Source organism: Sceloporus undulatus, chromosome 3 (assembly GCF_019175285.1).
Source record: "Sceloporus undulatus isolate JIND9_A2432 ecotype Alabama chromosome 3, SceUnd_v1.1, whole genome shotgun sequence".
Classification (NCBI taxonomy): domain Eukaryota; kingdom Metazoa; phylum Chordata; class Lepidosauria; order Squamata; family Phrynosomatidae; genus Sceloporus; species Sceloporus undulatus.
The window spans coordinates 271,310,091-271,329,406 of NC_056524.1; the positions used below are offsets into that span (position 1 = coordinate 271,310,091).

Below are 19,316 nucleotides of genomic sequence, written 5' to 3' on the forward strand. Positions count from 1 at the left end.
TGTAATGCCTCATGGGATACTTGGTTTCTGCATATGTCAGCCTGCTACTCCTACCCACATCCATAAACACAATACTTGCACAAAAGCATGGACACAGTTATGGGACATCTCCCATAACTACCAGTCATCATGGCCAGTGGTCAGAGATAATAGGAGTTGTAGTCCCACAATATCTGGATGGCCACATGTTCCCTCATTCGTACCATGGTGTGATCTCAGCATGTTTTGTGTACTCAGGAAGCAGGGATCATGCTACTCCAAAATAATTTCCACAAAATTACTTCCACTAATTTTCCTCTATTTGTATTAGCTCTCCCCTTTCCCTTTCCTTAGCCAAAGTAGTTAACCACTCTGACTAAGCTAGTTACTTTTCATTCAAATCTTTCTGTCTGGAAGGACTGAAACACTTCATAACTCATTGTTTCATTTCTTCAAAACTGGTTCCCTGGAATTGCTCAGAAGTAGCTAATACTCCTGAGGACAGGATCAAAATTCAAAATGCTGGGCCAAAGCTAACAAAATTAATTTCAACACGGGGAAATTTAAGTTACTGCACTTAAGATGGAAAAATGAAATGAACAGATATAGGATGGATGACACCTGGCTGAACGAGAGACTTATATGTGTGAAAGGGGTCTGGGAGTCCAAGTGGACCACAAGTTGAACATGAGTCAAAAAGGATGTTGAGAAACTGGAGCATGTCCAAAAGAGGGTGACTAAAATGGTGAAGGGTCTGGAAACCATGAAGCCCTATGAGAAATGACTCAGGGAGCTGGGTATGCTTAGCTTGGAGAAGAGAAGGTTGAGGGCTGATATGATAGCCCTGTTTAAATACTTGAAGGGATGTCATATTGAGGAGGGAGCAAGCTTGTTTTTAACTGCTCCAGAGACTATTTATTTATATATTTATTTATTATTTATAGTATTTATACCCCGCCCTTCAGCCCTAAAGGCTATTAGAGCAACTTACAATTATTATTTTTAATTAGGTGTTTCCCTGCCCTCCGGCTTACAATCTAAAAGACACGACACAAAAGAAGAAGGGAGTGGTGGTGGGAAAGGGGATGAGGTCCAGTGGTTATTCTCTCCCTCTGAGGCCTGGACCAAGGCAGATGGACTGGAGGGAGGGCTTTTCTTCTTCAGGCTAGCCCTGGTGGAGCTGGGCCAGCCTATTCACTCCCTCCTAGGTCGAAGGATGACAGTTATCATGGGGAGAGGGCTCTCTTTCTTCAGGCTGAAGGCTGGGGTAGAAATACCATAAATAAATAAATAAAGTTGTTGATGATATTGATGATCATGTTAACCATATTAGCCCAAAATTGAGAAGAATTTGACAGAGTTAATACTAGAATGTTTCCTTCTATTAATTATTTGTTATTGCAATGATACTGCTTTCAGCAGTACTAAAAACAAACCAAGGATGTGAAATATCAAAGCAAAATGGAAAACTAAATAGTTTGTTCTATATGAGTGATTTAAAACCATATGTGAATCCTTATTGAATAGTGTAAGAATATTTAGTCAAGACATCTTGATGTGCTACAATGTCATTGAAAAGAAATGAATCTCTTTGGCAGAAATACAATTAAAAGCCTCAACAATGATGGAAATTTAAAATGTTTGGGAATATTACATGGTGAGGAATCATGGAATCATAGACTCATAAGTCTGTCATGTACATGTTTACTCAGAAGGTAATCCCATTGTTGTTGTAGTGTGCCTTCAATTCATTTCTGATTTAGGGTGACCCTAAGGCGAATCCATCACAGGGATTTTCTTGGGAAGATTTGCCTGCCTCTGAGGGTAAGAGAGTGTGACTTGTCCAAGATCACCCAGTGGGTTTCTATGGCTGAACAGGGAGTCGAACCCTGATGTCCAGAGTCATAGCCCAATGCTCAAACTAATACACCACTCTGGCTCCCATTAGTGAGACTTACGTCTAAGGCATATTGTCTGTTTGTTCATAATGTTAAGTCCTGGTCACCTGTCACCACAAAGAGTAGCCAGAAGTACAGAAACTCAAACCCAAGTGAGGGTTCAATTTCAGGACAGAGACATGGGAATGCATGTGAGTCTGCCCCTGAATGTCAGCACACACTTAAAAGTGTGGTCTGAAGTGAGCTCTGTAACAACATTTGGTCTTATCATGGTTTCCATTCACAGGAGCGCTCACTCAAGCTTCACGGTCAACTTCTCCAAGACTGAGCTTGCTCTGGGTGTATAGTGATGTCTGGGGGTTGCTGCTTACATGAATGCTCCATTCTCTCCAGTGTTAACCCTAGGTATGAGCAGGCAAAACCTTGCACAGGACTAAATCATGAGCTTGGTTGGTTATGTAAATCAGGGCTTATTGTGTTCCTTACAAACCAGGATCACAAACAAGAGTTTCTTCTTGGTTTATGGATGTAGCCTTTTTTGAGAGCAACAAATCGGGATTTCTGGTTCAGAGAACACACTAAACTTTTGATTTCTGGTTAGTTTAGCCCCTCTTGCAAAATGGGAACAAATGTAGCTGATTCACAGTTGTGATTCATACACAATTGTGTATGAATATAGTCTTTCTGTGCCTGCATTGCATCCTAAATAAGGAGAAAATAGTTCCACTTGCACAGACCTTTCCAGCAGTTGTGAGTCCTCAAGTAATTATGTGATAGAATGATAACACAAACATGCCCTTAGTGTGCATCCTGTTTGGCTTTTCCCTTCCCTTGAACACACTCTGTGGTTTCCAAGCTGTTGCAGGTTGCATCAGGCCAGGAGTGCTGATGTTCCATGTTTTGAGGTCTGCCTATTTGAAATTTCAGTTGATTCGGCCTCAATGCAAACATTAAAGGTTCTGCTGAGGAAAACGGAGAAAGGCCAGCAAGCCTGAGACAAAGCTGAGTGTTGCCCATTGTTTCCTAAGTAACTGTTGCAAGGCCATAGAGTCATCTGGGCTGAATCAGTGTTACCCATCGTTGAGAATTAGGTGTGATAAATTGGTGCTTTAATGAAATTGCAGGGCAGTGTGAGAAAGAGTGTCGATTGTCCCCTATCCGGTAGCTGCTCCTGATGAATGGAAAGAAGCGATGAATGACCTTTTGCAGAAATGCTGCCTTTGGAGAAAAGATAACAATGGCTGGCAACTAAACAGCACAACAAAAGCTGGTATCACTTCTGATTTGAGCCAGCTCTTACTCTCCCATTGTGCGAAATCTGTTTAAGTGTAAAGCTGATGGATGCTAGTGTTCTTCCCTGGGATTCTTATCATATCTTCCCTTGCCTATTCTAAACACTATCTCTGAAGACACAGGACTTTTAAATTGGAGGCTGGAATTGCTTTGCTATTGCCAGTTATCAGCTCATTGGGGGAATAGATGACACCAAATTAGGAGGAATAGCTAATACTCCAGAGGACAGGATCAAAATTCAAAATGACCTGAATAGACTAGAAAGCTGGGCCAAAGCTAACAAAATGAAATTCAACAGAGATAAATGTAAGGTACTGCACTTAGGGTGGAAAAATGAAATGTACAGATATAGGATGGGGGACACCTAGCTGAATGAAACTATGTATGGCCCGTTCCGTTCTCTGCCTGAGAATTCTAAATACCCCTCCTTAAAACTGCCAATCCCAGAATGCAACAGGAGGCAGCTAGAGCAGTCAAAGTGGAATAGTAGCACTATAAGAGTATAGTGTGATAAACATCTATGATTCTATGATTCTACTTCAGGAAAGGCTTGTAATTTTTCTTAGATGAGAAGAATTCTCAGGAGAAATTTTGATAATCCTGTTAAGTAGGAAGAAGAGAATCTTCTTACTACTGGGCAGCGTTTGATAGTCAGAAAATGCAAGCATATGCATTCATCTTTAATGGGGGAAATCCAAACAAGAATAATTTCATAATACCTATATTAAGATCTGCTAAAGTCACAAAGCAGTCAGCTAACTTCTAAGGTTTTTCATCTCCTTTCTCCCCCCTTTTTTTTTTTTTTGTTTGTTTAACTGAGTTCTGTGAAATCTAAAGACTACCCCACTGTTTTTTAATGGGTTAGTCTTACTGAAGATGCCTTCAGGCCTCACTTCCAACCAGTGAACAGTTTTAAGGACTCAGCACCTAAACAGAATTCAGTATCCTAAGAAGCAGGTCCTTGGGGACTTAAGTCATATCTGTATTATGAAGTTTGTTTACAGACAGAGAGACAGGTGTGTGTGTGTGTGTGTGTGTGTGTGTGTGTAGGCTGAGAAGAAATGGGTTCACAACATTAATATTCAAAATGGATTCCTGTTCCCCATCAGGTGTTGCCATAGCATGATAAGAAATTATACAGAGCGTAAAGTTGGCATTCTCTTTCCTTTTTTGGACTCCATTCAAGCACATACTTGGCTAGAAGCTGCAGACCTAGCTGGATTTTTTGGTTCACTCTCTAGTCTAAGTTAACACATTCCTTGGGAAGTTGTCTCTGCCTGTTAACTGTGCTTTCTTAGACCATCCCAGGTGCCATTAAAGCACATCATCAGAAAGTTACTCTCCTTCAGTTGCCAAATGCTGCTAGACCAGATGCATGAGTATTTATGGCATGTTGCAGTAGTGCTTTGAGTGTTGCCCTAGGATTCCAGAAGACCTGGTTTCAGATCTTTGCTGTCCCATGGAAACCCACTGGGTGAATTTGGGCAAATCCCACTCTCTCACCCTTAGAGGAAGACAGTGGAAAACCTCCTCTGAATAAATCTTGCCAGGAAGACAATGATAGAATTGCCATATGTTGACTTAAAGACATGTAACAACACCTCATAATCCAATCCAGTGTAGTAGTAGTAGTAGTAGTAGTAATAATAATAATAATTATTATTATTATTATTCCGCTTAATCTCAGGGAATCCAAGTGGATTACAGCAGTAAAATAACATACAATTAAAAGAGAAATGCATTAAAAATTCCATAATCCCCCCCCAAATCCCCCCTCCACCCTCACATAAAAACATAATCAAGTCCTAAAAAGAGATTAAACTGAAAAAAGAGTTAAAACATTAGTATACAATATACTAAAATGGTGTAAATATTTTCAGGGTCCAGGTAGGGTAAAAGATAAAAGATGGAGGATAAAGGGAGAGAGGGGGGATGCAGGTCAGCAAGGGTATTCTAATCTGGAAAGGCCTGCCGAAAGAGATCCATCTTAATAGCCTTCTTGAAGGTATCCAAGGTGGTGATCTGACGGATTTCGTCCGGCAAGTTGTTCCAGAGTCTAGGAGCGACTGATGAAAAGGATCTCTGGGTCACTGCAGTAAGTCTAGTCCTCTTAGGTTGGAGCAGATTCTTCCCAGCGGAACGAAGAGTGCAGGGTGGATTATATGGGAGAAGGCACTCCCGCAAGAAGTCAGGACCCAAGCCATCTAGGGCTTTAAAGGTTAAAACCAACACCGTGTATCTTGCGCGGAAGCTAATAGGCAGCCAGTGAAGGGATTTTAAAACTGGTGTACATTCACCCACATAGTATTAGGGCTGATTTTATTGTCCTTTCTATCGCTTCATAGTTTTGTTTGTAATAAATTATGATTCTGTTCCATAATATCGTGAAACATTGTTGTTTGTTGTTAACTGCCCTTGAGTCTTTCCCGACTCACGGTGACCCTGTGGATGAGATGTCTCTAGAGTCACTTGTCCTCCACTGCTCTGCTGAGGTCCTGCAGGCTCTGGCCTGTGGCCTCTGATTGAGTCCATCTATCTGGCATGTGGTTTTTCCATCTTTCTACCTTTCCTAGCATTGTTGTCTTTTCCAGTGATTCATGCCTTCTCATCATGTGGCCAAAGTAAGACAGCCTCAATTTGATCATCTTGGCTTTCAGGGAGATTTCAAGCTTGATTTGTTGAAGGACCCATTTGTTGGTCTTTTTGGCTGTCCAGAGGAATATATTCCATTATCAATTTCAGGTCTGGGGAATAAATAAGGATATCATCCAAGTACACCAGCACCCCATCGTACAACAGGTCCTGCAGTACTTCGTGTATCAGCTGCATAAAACAAGAAGGTCCTCCAGAAAGTCCAAAAGGGAGGACTAAGTACTCAAAAGCCCCTAAGGGGCAATGGAAGGCTGTTTTGTACTCATCCCCTTCTTTAATCCTTACTCGAAAGTAAGCATCCCTCAAGTCCAACTTGGTGAAAACTTTCCCTGTCGCCAACCTGCTCAGCATGTCCTTCATTAATGGCAGAGGGTTTTTGCTACACGTGCTGATAGCATTCAGATTTTTATAGTCTGTTACCAATCGAAGGGTCCCATCTTTCTTTTCTCTAAAGAACACCGGTGCCCCAAACGGAGACTTGGAGGGGCGAATAAAGCCTCTAGCCAAATTCTTATTGATGAACTCCTTCAATGTCTCCATCTCCCTAGGAGTCATTGAGTACAGTTTAGGTTTGGGGAGCGGGGCCCCGGGTGTCAATTCTATAGCACAGTCCGTGTCCCGGTGGGGCGGCAGGAGGTCACATTCCTTTTCCTCAAACACCGCCCCCAAGTCCTGGTAGACCCATGGAAATTTCCCCATCTCCTGAAGCTGGTTGACGACCGCTTTTGGGAAAGGGCCATATACAGTCACCGCTGTGGCTCGGTTGGGTTCCCTCCCCAGGGTTCCCGACAAAGCCACATGTTTGCTACACCCAGGGTCGTTGAACACCAACTGTTTTGTTCTCCAATTGATGTATGGGTTGTGAAAGGCTAGCCAGTCTATTCCCAACACTAGATCACAACCCCTGGTAGGACCCACCACAAACCGGATGGATTCCCAGTGTCCTGCAATCTGTAGAGTAAGTCTCTCCGTCTGGTGGCTGCTGGGTTTTCCCCCCATGACTGTCCCATCCATCTGCAGGAAAGGGATTGTCTCTGGCAAAGGCTCCAGTTTAATCTGGAGAGCTTGCACCAGTCTCTCACTGATCAGACATCGGGTGCATCCCGAGTCTAGAGCCGCCAACATGGGCTCGGTAGTCCCTTTTATTTTATGTCCCAATTTAACTTCAAGGTAATATATGGAAACCCCTCCACTCACCAAGTCCGGGATGTCATTGTCCGGAGCTGGTACAGCTGGGCAACTGTCATCGGCACCTGCCGGCGCGGCCGCCTGGCCGGCTGCCCCTTTCCCTGACCCTCCGGAGCCGGTTGCTGCCGCCTTGGTCACCTTTTTGACTGTGGCCCTCTCCGGACAGGCAGCAATCAGGTGGCCCTTCTTTCCACATGCCAAACAGAGGCCAAGTTTCATCCGGCGTTGTTTCTCCACCTCCGCCGTAGTCTTGGGTTTGCCCTCTCGTCCTGGAGCCGCTGCCGCCTTCCCTTGCTGGAAAGCCGCCCGCTGCTTGGCCAGCTTGATCCGCTCCCTGGTAGCCTCCGCCTCCCCAGCACAACGAATCCAGTCTTGGAGGTCCGTGGGCGACTCCTTCATCAGGATCCACTCCAGCAGTTCTGCGCGGAGCCCATCCTGGAACTGGCGCGTCATCATCGCGTCCGGATAGTCCGTAATATTGGATGCCACCCTCCGGAACTCCATCACGTACTCGGCCACCGATCTGCTTCCCTGCTGCAAGGTGGCGAACTTGGCTTTCGCCCGATCCACGCGGAATGGGTCCTCGAACCTTGCACGAAGAGCCGTCATGAAGGCATCCAGGGACCGCAGCTCAGGAGCCCCACAATCATACAGCTGCACCAACCACTGAGCCGCTTGGCCCTCCAGTCGGCCGGCCACACATCTCACCTTCTCGGCTTCATCCGGGAAGTAGTCCCCTCTCGCCCGCATGTGTCCCGCCACCTGCGCGAGGAAGAAGGGAAGCTGCTCCGGGTCTCCGTTAAACTTAGCCTCCAGCTTACCAGCCAGCAGCTCCCGCAGTGCCTCTGCTTCCCCACGGTGACTGCGTGCGGTTCCTCCCGCTCCTCGCCGACGAGAGGGCGGCCTGGAGCCCTGGACATCTTCGTCCTCCTCCTCCGAGTCGGAGTCCTCCTCCAGGTCCAGCCGACGGGCTGCCCTGGCGGCGGTGGCTACGGGTGCCTTCCGGGCCTCCTGGCTCGGTTTCTTCCCTTCTTTGGGCATCAGGGTTGCCATCATCTCCTTCAGTTGGCGGAGGTCGTCCTTGACTCCTGCCACCTCCTCCGCTAAGTCCTCAGCTCCGGGGCTTTGCCACATAGCTTCCCCCAAGCCTTGGTCCCAGGCCGTCAATCTGCCAGCCCGGCGCCGGTGTCTTCCGGTCCCTGCTGGCAAATACCACCAGTCCTCTGGTTGTTCCTCAGCGCCGGTCCCGGTCTTGGGCCTGGCTCCCTGGCGTCCCTCGACGCCACCTTTTCCCTCAGTCCCGAGGGCCTCGGTTTCCTTCACCACCTCGATCTCCAGGTCGGATGGGTCAACTTGCACCTTCACCTCGGTCATGATGACAAAGAGATTACAGCAAGAGTTCACTAACTGTAAGATCCAACAACCTTCACCAATAATCTCCAACAGCAACTTGCTTAAAAGCAGTGAAGTTTATTGAGATATGAATGAAAGTGATCAGACAGACTTTTTAGTGAACTCTGAAAAGCAAATCTCAAGCCTCAAGTTAAAAGCACTCCTGGCTGGCCCCCACCTTTTTTACTCTCCCGCCTTCTACTCCCCACACCTCTCCCTCCTGTTTGCTTCCCAGGCTAGAGAAAGCAGGGTGACCTTGGAGAAGCTCTGCAGATGTCTCTTACTAATTAAACAGTGCATTCCAGACCTATGCAATTATCCCGCCAAAGCATCCCAACCCCCATAGCAAAGCAAGCTGGCAGACTACAATTTTAAGCCATTACAACAATATGAACAGTAACTACAGTGGATGGGAATATTGATTAGTTATTGGCTTTGGAGTTCTGACACTACCCATCTGCATTGTACTGTGGAGAAAGCCAATAGAGGCAAGGAGCTGGGCTTGGCATACCTGTTGATTGCCCTGTCCAGTGATTCACAGTGCCTCCCTTGTTCTGTTCATACCTCAAGCCAGAGAGGCTGCTTTAAATCATTCATTGTTTGGTTTAGCCAGCCAAAGTAGGTCTGCTGGGGTTGGCACTGAAGGCTTCTTTTCTGCTTAGCAAGCCACTGTTACTGCTGGTGGAGAGAACGGAACATCTGTCATTGGGTGCATCTGTTTCACTGCAGCCCTCCTTCCTTCAGCCAGACAAGCCATGTGTGTCACCAGTGAAATGACCCTGTATTGGGGTCACCCATATGAACCGCTCATGTTGCTTTGTTTTCCAACCCATTCAGGAAATGGAAGACATTCTGCGCTGCTACATCGAGGAAGGAAACGCCGATATGATCCAGCAGATTGAGTTCATTATCAAGCAACTTAAATCAGGTCAGAGGGACACCACAGTTATTATCTGGGCTGCAAATCATTAAGAGAAAATACTTAGAATGCTTGTGCTGCTCTGAAGTAAAGGATAAGAAGAAGTGGAAGTTTCAAACTGAGGAGTATCCATGTTCCAGGGTCAATTCATGGAGCCCTTTTACAGTTACATTCTGACCATGTTTACTTAGAAAGAAGCTCCACTGATTTTGTTTGAACTAGTAAGTCTGGACAGCATTTCTCTAACTGTGTTTATTTAATGATAAACCCCATTGAGTTCAGTGGTACTTACCTTCCAAGACTGCAGTTTTGCTGCCTAATCCTGTGTTTCATCATAGGTAAGTCATACTTAATTCAGTTGAACATAGTTCTAGATAAGCACTCTGAGGCTAGCAGCCTAAAGTTTGTGGATTCCATTTCTGCAGCTTTGCAGCCCATCTTGAGGCAATTGTCTCATTGTGTTGTGACATGGTTGGTGTGCCATTCCCTTCTTATTGAGCACATCTCTGCTATCCCAATTTTGAAAATTTTGCAATAGGGTGCCTGAATACTGCAGTCTGGTTTCAACCGAAATAGCTACACAACCACTCCGCTGTGAAGTGAACACCATTGTGTCCCTAGAATCCACCTTGTGGCAGCTTGCTTTTGGCAAAGGTGATGAAAGTCACTGGGCCAAATGCACTGGGGCTGAGATAGGAAAACATCCACTCAATGTCATGCCCATAAACAGCAAGGATGTCAGTAAGGATTCAGTCAGTTTAAAAAAATGTCTTTTGGGTGTGGGGGAAGCATAGATTAAATGTAATGAACTGGATGCAAACTGCCCTACAGTGGACCCAGTGAACTCAAGCCCATGTAAGTCAGTGGGTAATGATGTGCACACACCTGTGTCAGTGTGCCCATGGGTGCACACTGCCATTGGCTAATACGAGGCTGGGTGATCTGTGGGAACTCCAGTCTGTGGATGGCTAGCCTGCCAGTAGGGTGGGCTCACTGTACTTAGTTTCTCTCATTTATGTCTTTTAGATGAGCCTCTGGATGATAGTGCTGAGTCTGATGATGAGGAAAAAGAAGATAACAATGAAGTGAGTGTTGAAAACTAGCCACAGAAAAGTCTATAGATTATTTGTTTATTTTATTAATTTATGTTGTGTGTTTTCCCCAATAATGAGGCATAGGGTGGTATACAAGTTATTACAAAAAGTACAGATTAAAAACTACACAATGACATCAGTGAAAAGTATAAATAGTAAAGTTAATTGAAAAGCAATTAAAATTGCCTGCAAAAACGCATTAAAAGACCATATTAAAAAAATTAACAAAGCAACACAGCACATCATTGAAAGCTCATCACAGTCAGTTTCTAAAAGCTTGATGGAATGAGAATGTTTCTACTTGCCAGTAGAAGAAGAGCAAGGAGGAAGCCATCCTACCCGCCTTAGGGAGGGAGTTCCACAGCACTGTTATTTTTTCTCTTTGTAAGCCTCTCTACACAAGGAGCTCAGAGTGACATTGATGAGAGTGGGTTACTTTGTCCTGAAATTTTCCTTCTTAGCCAATCCATGATATATTTTTGCCAAACCCTCTCCTGAGCCACCCTCTTGTTGAGCCTCTAAAATACACCATACGCTACATGTGTATGTGCCTTCAAGTCATCTGTTGACATACAGCAACCCCATTAATTTCATAGGATTTTCTTAGGCAAAGAATATTCAGGGGTGGTTTTGCTAGTTCCTTCCTTTGAAATACAGCCCGTGGTGTCCATGTACTAAACAGGGCTGACCCTGCTTAGATTCCAAGATCAGTCAGAATCTGACGTAGGATATTTGGGCCAGAAACACACCTCAGTCAGGAAAATCTCCAGCTTCTCCCTCCAGCTCTAATTTTGGACTTGGAAGGGGGGAATTATGCTCTGAGTAGGAGCCAGAGCAACCAGGACATGGGGGGAAAATCTACTTCAAGTAAGAGGCAGACTGGCTAGATGATTCTGGGAGTTTCAATCCAAAGTAATTAAAATTTCTAAGCTCTGCAGATGGCACATGCAGAACCAAAAGAAATCTACTAAGACTGGAAAAGGATGGAAGATTCATCCCCTCTCCTCTCTAGCTAAAAGGTTTGGAGAAAGCCTTGACCCCATCTAAACTGTCTTGGGGAAGAGGGTGCCAGAGCCTGGGCACAGCTGGTAAGAAAGCCCTTTCCTCTGTTCCCATCTAATAGACCTGTGAGTTTGGTGGGCCTCCCCAAAAGATCTCAGAAATGGGCAGGCTTATGTGGGAGAGTATATTCCTTCAGATAACCTGGACCGATCTGTTTATAGTCTTATAGCCTATAACAGATCACCAGCACTTTGGATTGTTTCTGGAAATGGATCAGCAGCCAGTGCTTACAGGGAGTTGTGTCCTCCCTGTAGGCAGACCCAGTTTAATAATCTTGCTGTAGCTCTTTGGCCCAGTTGAAGTTCCTGAACACTCTTTAAAGGCAGACCGGTGTTGAATGTGTTACAGTAATCTGGATGGGATGCAACTAAGGCATGTGTCATCGTGGATAGATCTGACATCTCTAGGAACAGGCAGACCTGGCACAGAAGCCTTAACTCTTCAAAGATACTCCAGACCACCACTGAGGCCTGAGCTTCCAGGGTCAGAGACGAATCTAGGAGCACACCCAAGCTGCGAATCTGTGTCTACAGAGGGAGTGTAATCCTGTCTAGTAGAGGCAGAATCTCTATTCCCTGATCCTTTAGAACATTTCCACCTCACCTTTCATTCCAGCAGTTTCAGGGGGGCATACAAAAGACAATAATTGTATAATTTTCATCCCCTGAAAATTCATAACCACATAACCTTGCATCCCCTTATCCCCTAGCTGATTAATTGGAGGCTAATGGAGAGCATGCCCCCTCCCCTTTAAATCTTCACTCTTTGGCCCATTAGCATTTGATGTGGAGTGTTCTTTCTAATAGGGAAGGGAAAAGCAGCCTACCTGCAGCTCCTTCTCTTCTGGTTGATGGATGGGGCCAGACTGGTCTCCCCATCCCTCATCCCTCTTTCTGTGGCATTTGTCTTGAGAAGCAGGGTGGGAGTAGCAATGCCTCTCCTAGTTCCCTTTATCAAGAGCAGAAACTAGGTTATGCTTCTCTTCTTCTCTGTGCTTTAACAGTTTGACTGACATGTCTGCAGCAATCACTGGTGTGTGTGTCTTAGTGCAACAGCAGAGATGGGGAATTCTGGGAAATATACTGGGATAAAAAGGGTGCAAAGATGTGGCCTTGAAAGAGCAGTTTGTGAAAAGTGGGCCTCATGCTCAGTGACATGGAAAAAGGGGACTTCTGTGGTCTATTTAAAGGGAAGCTTTAAAAGAGTGCTAGGAATAAACCTGGCTGTAGTCATATGACTTTGGGCAGCATCCAGCAAGAAGGTCCTCCTTGTGCAGGTCTCTGTGCAGTCAACAGGAGATGTGTAAGAGTCTATGCTTATGTCACATTTCAAGTTATAGAGGACCTTTCATCCACTGAGACAGAAAGGAAGCCAATTCTCACCTTTTTAGTTTAAGATCCTCTGCCAGTTGAAGTGGACAGAAGACTTTTTAGCACATCACCTGTTGAAAAAACAGTACTTCTTTGTGGTCTCTGCACCTCACACAAATGGGTTATGCTCAGTGCAGAGACTACAACCAGTAAGTTCTAAAGCTGGATAGCTTTGTGTGAACCCTCCCAAAAGAAAATTGAAAGAGAATGTAATACAGTCAGTCCTCCACATTCGCGGATTTCAGATTTGAGATTTTGACTATTCGAGACTTTGCTTAATAAGGTCAACCTCTTCACCCCTGTCCTCCTCACCCTTCCTCCCATCCAGCCAAAGCCAATATTGTACATTCCCCTGCTTTGCCAGTCTTTGCATCCTCCTCACTTCCAAAGACCTTCCCTTTGAATCCAATGTTTGCAGCCACCCTGAGAGAATCCAACTCCCCTCCTCTTCCTCTTCCTCTCTCCCAGCCAGACAAAAGCAACACTGTACCTTCCCTTTGTGGTGATGGCTGCAAACATCAGATTCACAGTGAAAAGACTTTTGAAATGAGGAAAATGCAGTTGTCAAAATGGGGAAGATACGGCGTTGCTTTTGTCTGGCCGAGCAGAATGGGGCGGAGGAGAGAAGGTGGATTCTTTGCAGCTGTGAGTGCTAACATCAGATTGATAGTGGAGGCACTTTGGAAATGTGGGGGAAGCTATGTGTTTCAAGGTTGCAAAGAGAGTTATGGGTAGTGCTCTTGGTGGGAGCAGACTCTTTATCATTCATGTGAGAGGAGGCTAATATATTCCTGATTTTTCCACATTTATGAGAGTTCTTGGTCCCTAACCCCCGCAAATGTGGTGGGGTGACTAGAATTAGAATCAGAATTAAAAGAGAAGAGAAAGAAAAAGATGAAATGAAGAGGAGGCTACTCAGCACTGAGAACAACTGATCAGTGTTATACTCTTGGGGGATGGAAAGAAACTGAGGAGAGAATAGCTTTGGCAGTTTTGTGCATTTGTGGGACAGGAGTCGCAGGTGCAAAACACATTTGTGTCATTGCACAGATGACCACCTGAAAAATCACAGTTGCTTGTAAGCAACCTCTTCTTTTCCTGGTTCTGCCTTTTTGTTGACATAAAGCTGATAGTTCTTCAAGCATACAAAGGTGATTGAATCTGGTCCATGTTCATTATTTATTTTGGCTGACTGTGATTTCTAGACAAAGGGGTTTGGTAGGCTTTTGGAGTACTACAAAAACCTGCAGATCCTCTTTGAGCGTAATCTGTATTGGATAGGGAAACACAGAATTGGATATGTGTACCTGAAGTAACACTAGTTGACCTTGAGTAAGTCAAACTCTCTTTCAGCCTTAGAGGAAGTCAGTAGGAAACCTCCTCTCAATAAACCTTGCCATACAAACTTAGGATAGGTTCTCTAAAGTCAGAGTTGGCTTGAAGGGCCATAACACCAAACTGAGGGTGAAAGGCAAAGATCTAGCATCTCAGTTTGCTGTGTTCTGTACTCAGTAAGGCTGTGAAATTCATTTCCTAGGTACATCTTTTAACACCACAGAATAAATTTCCTTCCTCTTTGGACAAAGTCTGAGAGCATTTCCTCTAGGTGGGGAAACACTTATCTGCAGTTGATGAGTTATTACAAACTATACAACTTGTGCAGAATTTCATTCAAGTTTTGAAGTGCTGTTTAGTTTCACATAAGCTTAATACCAGGAAACACCTGATGGCAGGTTGCCAGCTCATGTCAAACAACTTACGCTCTAAGCTCTTCCTTTACATTTTGTTCTCAAAGTTTGTCCTTGTATTACTTATAATCCCGTGAAGGACTTTGGATGCTGAGTGAGAGTGATTCCTCTCCCTCTGGACCATGCTTTGTGGGTGAGAAGGATTTGAAACCAAATACTCTCTGAATCCCCAGGTTGGCTATTCCCAGGTGATTTGCTACTAGTGTATTGAGGATCTTCTGACCTTTACCCTACCTTTCTCACTGAACAAAATGGATGGATGACAGGATGGATGGGATCCCATGGGATCTTGGGCTATATGTATCTATTTTCTCTTACTCTCTTACATTATTTTAAAGAGTAAGTAGTATTTCTTTAGCCCAAGCCCATCACAAGCACAGCCTTGAAAATTTACTTTGTTGGACTACAACTCTTAGGATCCCCCAGTTAACATGACTACTAGCCAAGAAATAAATTGAGTGATGAAAGATAGAGAATGATATAATAGAAAGTACAAACCTTGGAGAAAATAAAAGATAAAAGGTAGTTGGTTGGTTGATTGATTGAGAGCCTTGGATAGGTTAGGGGGGATTCAAAGTTAGCCTTGATGCAGAATTACCAGTACTGTTTTCTCTGTCCACTTTATTATTATTTTTTGTCTCGACAAAATATTTCCACTTTCACCTTATATCATACAATGTATATTTTAATAAAATGTTAACAGTAATAGTTTTTTGTGGGTTTTTGGGGCTATGTGGCCATGTTCTAGAAGGGTTTCTTCCTGACATTTCGCCAGCATCTCTGGCTGGCATATTCAGAGAAGCTATGGATGCCAGCCATGAAAATGCCAGCCACAGATGCTGGTGAAACGTCAGGAAGAAACCCTTCTAGAACATGGCCACATAGCCCAAAACCCCCCCAAAAAACTATGGATGCCGGCCATGAAAGCCTTCGACTTCACATTAACAGTATTAATTTCAAAATTGTAAATCACTATAATAGTAACTGCATTTGTATTGCAGTTACAGATGGGTAACCTAAGAGTTATGCATCTGTAGCTGCTGCATATTCACTATTTCTACATAGATCATGGCATTATTACTACAATTGTAAATGCCCTCACAAACCTATTTTACCAAGCATCAGCTGCATTGGGTGAAGGAGGTCTGTCCTACTGGCAATTGGGATGAAGCGATTGATGTTTCCACCCTTCTTCCATGATCAAGGGAGGCTGTGACAGAAGCAGGGTCTCTGTTGCAATTCCTCATCATGACTTGCTCACTTGTGCATAGGGGGTGGAAATGTCTACCCATATCCCGATCACCAGCAGGAGAGGCCTCTTTCACCCAATGTGGCTGATGCCTGGTAAACTAAGGTGTGTTACAGAGCGCCCAAGAAGGGCGCTCTGCCACCGCTGCCATTTGCTACGTCTGGGAACCACAGCAGCCAAACCGCGCGGTTCCCAGGCGCAGCAAGAAAGAAGCACCGAAATGGCGCTTCTTTCTGCGACCCGGAAGTGGTGCCACGAGGCGCTAGTCCGGACGCTATGTGTCCGCGACACATAGCCGAAATGGCGCTTCTTTCTGCGACCCGGAAGTGGTGCCACGAGGCGCTAGTCCGGACGCTATGTGTCCAATACGTCAAAATGGCGGTCCCCATGTGGACGGGTGCCACCATTTTGTACGGACTCAGTCTGTATTAGGGCTGAGGGGCGTCCGGAAGGGACACCCCTTCTCAATTCTAACATGTCCCTTCCTAACCCTAATATGCCCCTTCGGCGTGTCTGTGACACGCCCATGTTTAGATGTTAATCTTAAAGGTGCTGCCACATTTCTTTCTCTCCCTCCCCTTTCTTTCTTCCTTTTTATCTCAGAGAAAGTAGTAGTAAATAAAAGGGGCTTTGGGGATCATTTGAAGGCATGCAGTGATGGGGCCAGGCATTCCTCAGATTGATTAATAAAAGTACACTCATCCCTCCATAGTTGTGGTTTTGATATTTGCGGATTTGATTGTTCACGGATTTGATTATATATGTTCTCTCGAGGAATCTCTAGCTCCTCCACTGCAACTCTGTTGTCAACTTTAACTAACAGTTACACTGAAAGACCTAGAGATGCCTAGAGAGAATACTCTACTAGGCATTTGTATCTCCTCCAGTGCAGTTCTGTGGTCAGTGTCTGTCGGACGTTGACCACAGAGTTGCACTGGAGGAGCTAGAGATTCCTAGAGAGGTGTCCTCTCAGGTAAAACATGGCATTTTTGTTATTTGCGTCTATTATTATTATTATTAACCTTTATTTATAAAACACTGTAAATTTACACAGCACTGTACATACAATCTTTTTAATTGGACGGTTCCCTGCCCTCAGGCTTACAATCTAAAAAGACACGACACAAAGGGAGTGGTGGTGAGGAAGGGGCCTCTCTAGTAGGATAATACATATAAAATACATAGCAATACAGGAAATGATTCAATAAAACAGACAACAAAAGAACATAAAATTTTCCATATTCACGGGGTTCTTATGCCCCTAAATAGGGAGGGAGAAGTGTATAGTGTCTAGATCGAAGGAAGTAATAGTGCCACTGTATTCTGCTTTTGTCAGGCCTCACCTGCAATACTGTGTCCAGTTCTGGGCAAAACAGTTCAAAAAGGATGTTGACAAATTGGAGCGTGTCCAAAGGAGGACCACCAAAATGGTAAAGGATCTGGAAACCATGCCTTATGAGGAAAGATCTAGGGAGCTGGAGATTTTTAGCCTGGAGAAGAGACGGTTAAGGGGTGATATGATAGCCCTGTTTAAATATTTGAAGGGGTGTCACATTGAGGATGGAGCAAGCTTTTTTTTCTGCTGCTCCAAAGACTAAAACATAGAACAATGGATGCAAGGTCCAGGAAAGGAGATTCCACCTCAACATTAGTAGGAACCTCTTTGTCAGTGGAACATACTCTCTTGGAGTGTGTTGGAGTCTTCTTCCTTGGAAATCTTTAAACTGAGGTTGGATGGCCATCTGTTGGGGATGCTTTGATTATGATTTCCTGCATGCCAGAAGGGAGTTCAGATAGATGGCCCTTGTGGTATCTTCCAATTCTATGATTCTGTGGACCTATTCTTAGTCAGTCATGGAAATCAGGTGGAGTGGAATTAAGAGGAGTGGACAGATAGCAAAGGTTCTCAGAGTGCATACCCATTCTCTGCTGCACCAGAAGATAGGACCAGATCTAATGGTTTTAAGGTACAGGAGGATAGGATTTGATTGAACATTAGGAGGAACTTTTTGACAGTGAGACCAGTTTGGCAATGGAATCTACTGCCTACAGAGGTGATGGTCTCCTCTGGATTGCTTCAAATAGAGACTGGAGAGTTACCTGTTGGGAATGCTGGAGATCCTGCATTGAGCAGGGATTTGGACTTACTTGATCATCCATGAGGCCCCTTTCAGTATGATTCTAAGGTGCATTACAGAGCGCCCAAGAAGGGCGCTCTGCTGCCGCCTCCATTTCCGCTGCCGCGAAGCCTCAGCCTCCAAACGGGGAGGCTTCCCGGCGGTGGAAAAAGAAGCCGCAAAAAGCGGCTTCTTTTCGCACCGCGCTTGTGACGCACGAGTGCGCAAATGGCACACTCTTGACGTCGCAAGGCAAGCGCGACATGCGGACGCTAAGCGTCCAGCACATAAAAATGGCGGCGTTCGTGTGTATAGGGCGCCACCATTTTTACATCCTCGTCACGTGCTAGGGGTGAGGCCAGTATGGACGCTAGGTCCTCAGCCAACCCCTAGCACGTGACGAGGGCGGCGCAAAGGCCCGTGTGGAACAGGCCTATGCATGCAATTTGGCTGCGTTGGGAATGCAAATGGTTAATTAGTGAGTTAGTAACAGCTAATTGGAGCAATCCTCTTCTGTGGCCGTTTGTCTCTGACTGCTATATGTAAGACCAGGGGCTGGCAGTCAGTGGCATGCCCTACTTGTATGTGTTTCAGTGGGGCTGTCATTGTTCATCCAATGTGAAAAGAGTTTCTAGTAGGGACTTTGACAGTGTTTTAGGTGGAACATTTCCTCTAACACACTATCCTTCTGACTCTGCAGGTGTATTTCTTCGATTACAGAATAGGTTTCCAGGTTATTGCAGAATGTTGCTTTCCCCACCTGTTCTGTTTTTTAAAAAAGCAAATAATAATCTGTTGATGCATCTTAAAGGTTGGGAACATTGCTCCTTTGGAATGCAGAAAAGAATTACTTAGCATTTTGAGCTAGGATTGTGAAATAATGACATGTATATGAGAGGGTTTTAGCCTGCTGAAGGAAGTTTCAGGGATTTAGAAGCACCCTGAAGCCATATGCCACCACTCCCGCTCTGTGCTAATGGCTGTCATCAGTAATGGAAAATATGAGTTTCTACCTTTCAACTTTTAGGGGACATTTTAAGGCATTTTTAAAGTAATAGTTGTGTGTCCAAGTGGATACAATGGAATCGAATGGTCACATACAATTTAATCAGTGAACCACATTATTCCCATGCCAGTGTGGCACAGTGGTTTAAGTGTTGGACTGTGACTCTGGAAACTAGGTTCGCTCCCAGCTTGAAAACCCACTGGGTGTCCTTGGGCAGATCACACACTCTCAGCCTCAGAGGAAGGTAATGGCAAACCTCTTCTGAACAAATCTTGCAGAGAAAACCTTGTGATAGCTTCCTGTTAGGGTCACCATAAGTCGGAAATGACTTGAAAGCACACAGCAATAA

The 19,316-nt window shown here is 44.8% G+C and overlaps 1 protein-coding gene across 1 annotated transcript in view; it reads left to right on the forward strand.

Moving 5' to 3' along the window:
• ARMC9 (armadillo repeat containing 9) overlaps positions 1-19,316 on the forward strand; it is a 1,183,007-nt gene that overhangs the window by 1,127,572 nt on the left and 36,119 nt on the right. Inside the window, exons 17-18 of the mRNA XM_042457396.1 lie at positions 9,240-9,330; positions 10,348-10,406. Of these exons, the coding sequence (XP_042313330.1) occupies positions 9,240-9,330; positions 10,348-10,406 (150 nt within the window). The remainder of the gene's footprint in view (positions 1-9,239; positions 9,331-10,347; positions 10,407-19,316) is intronic.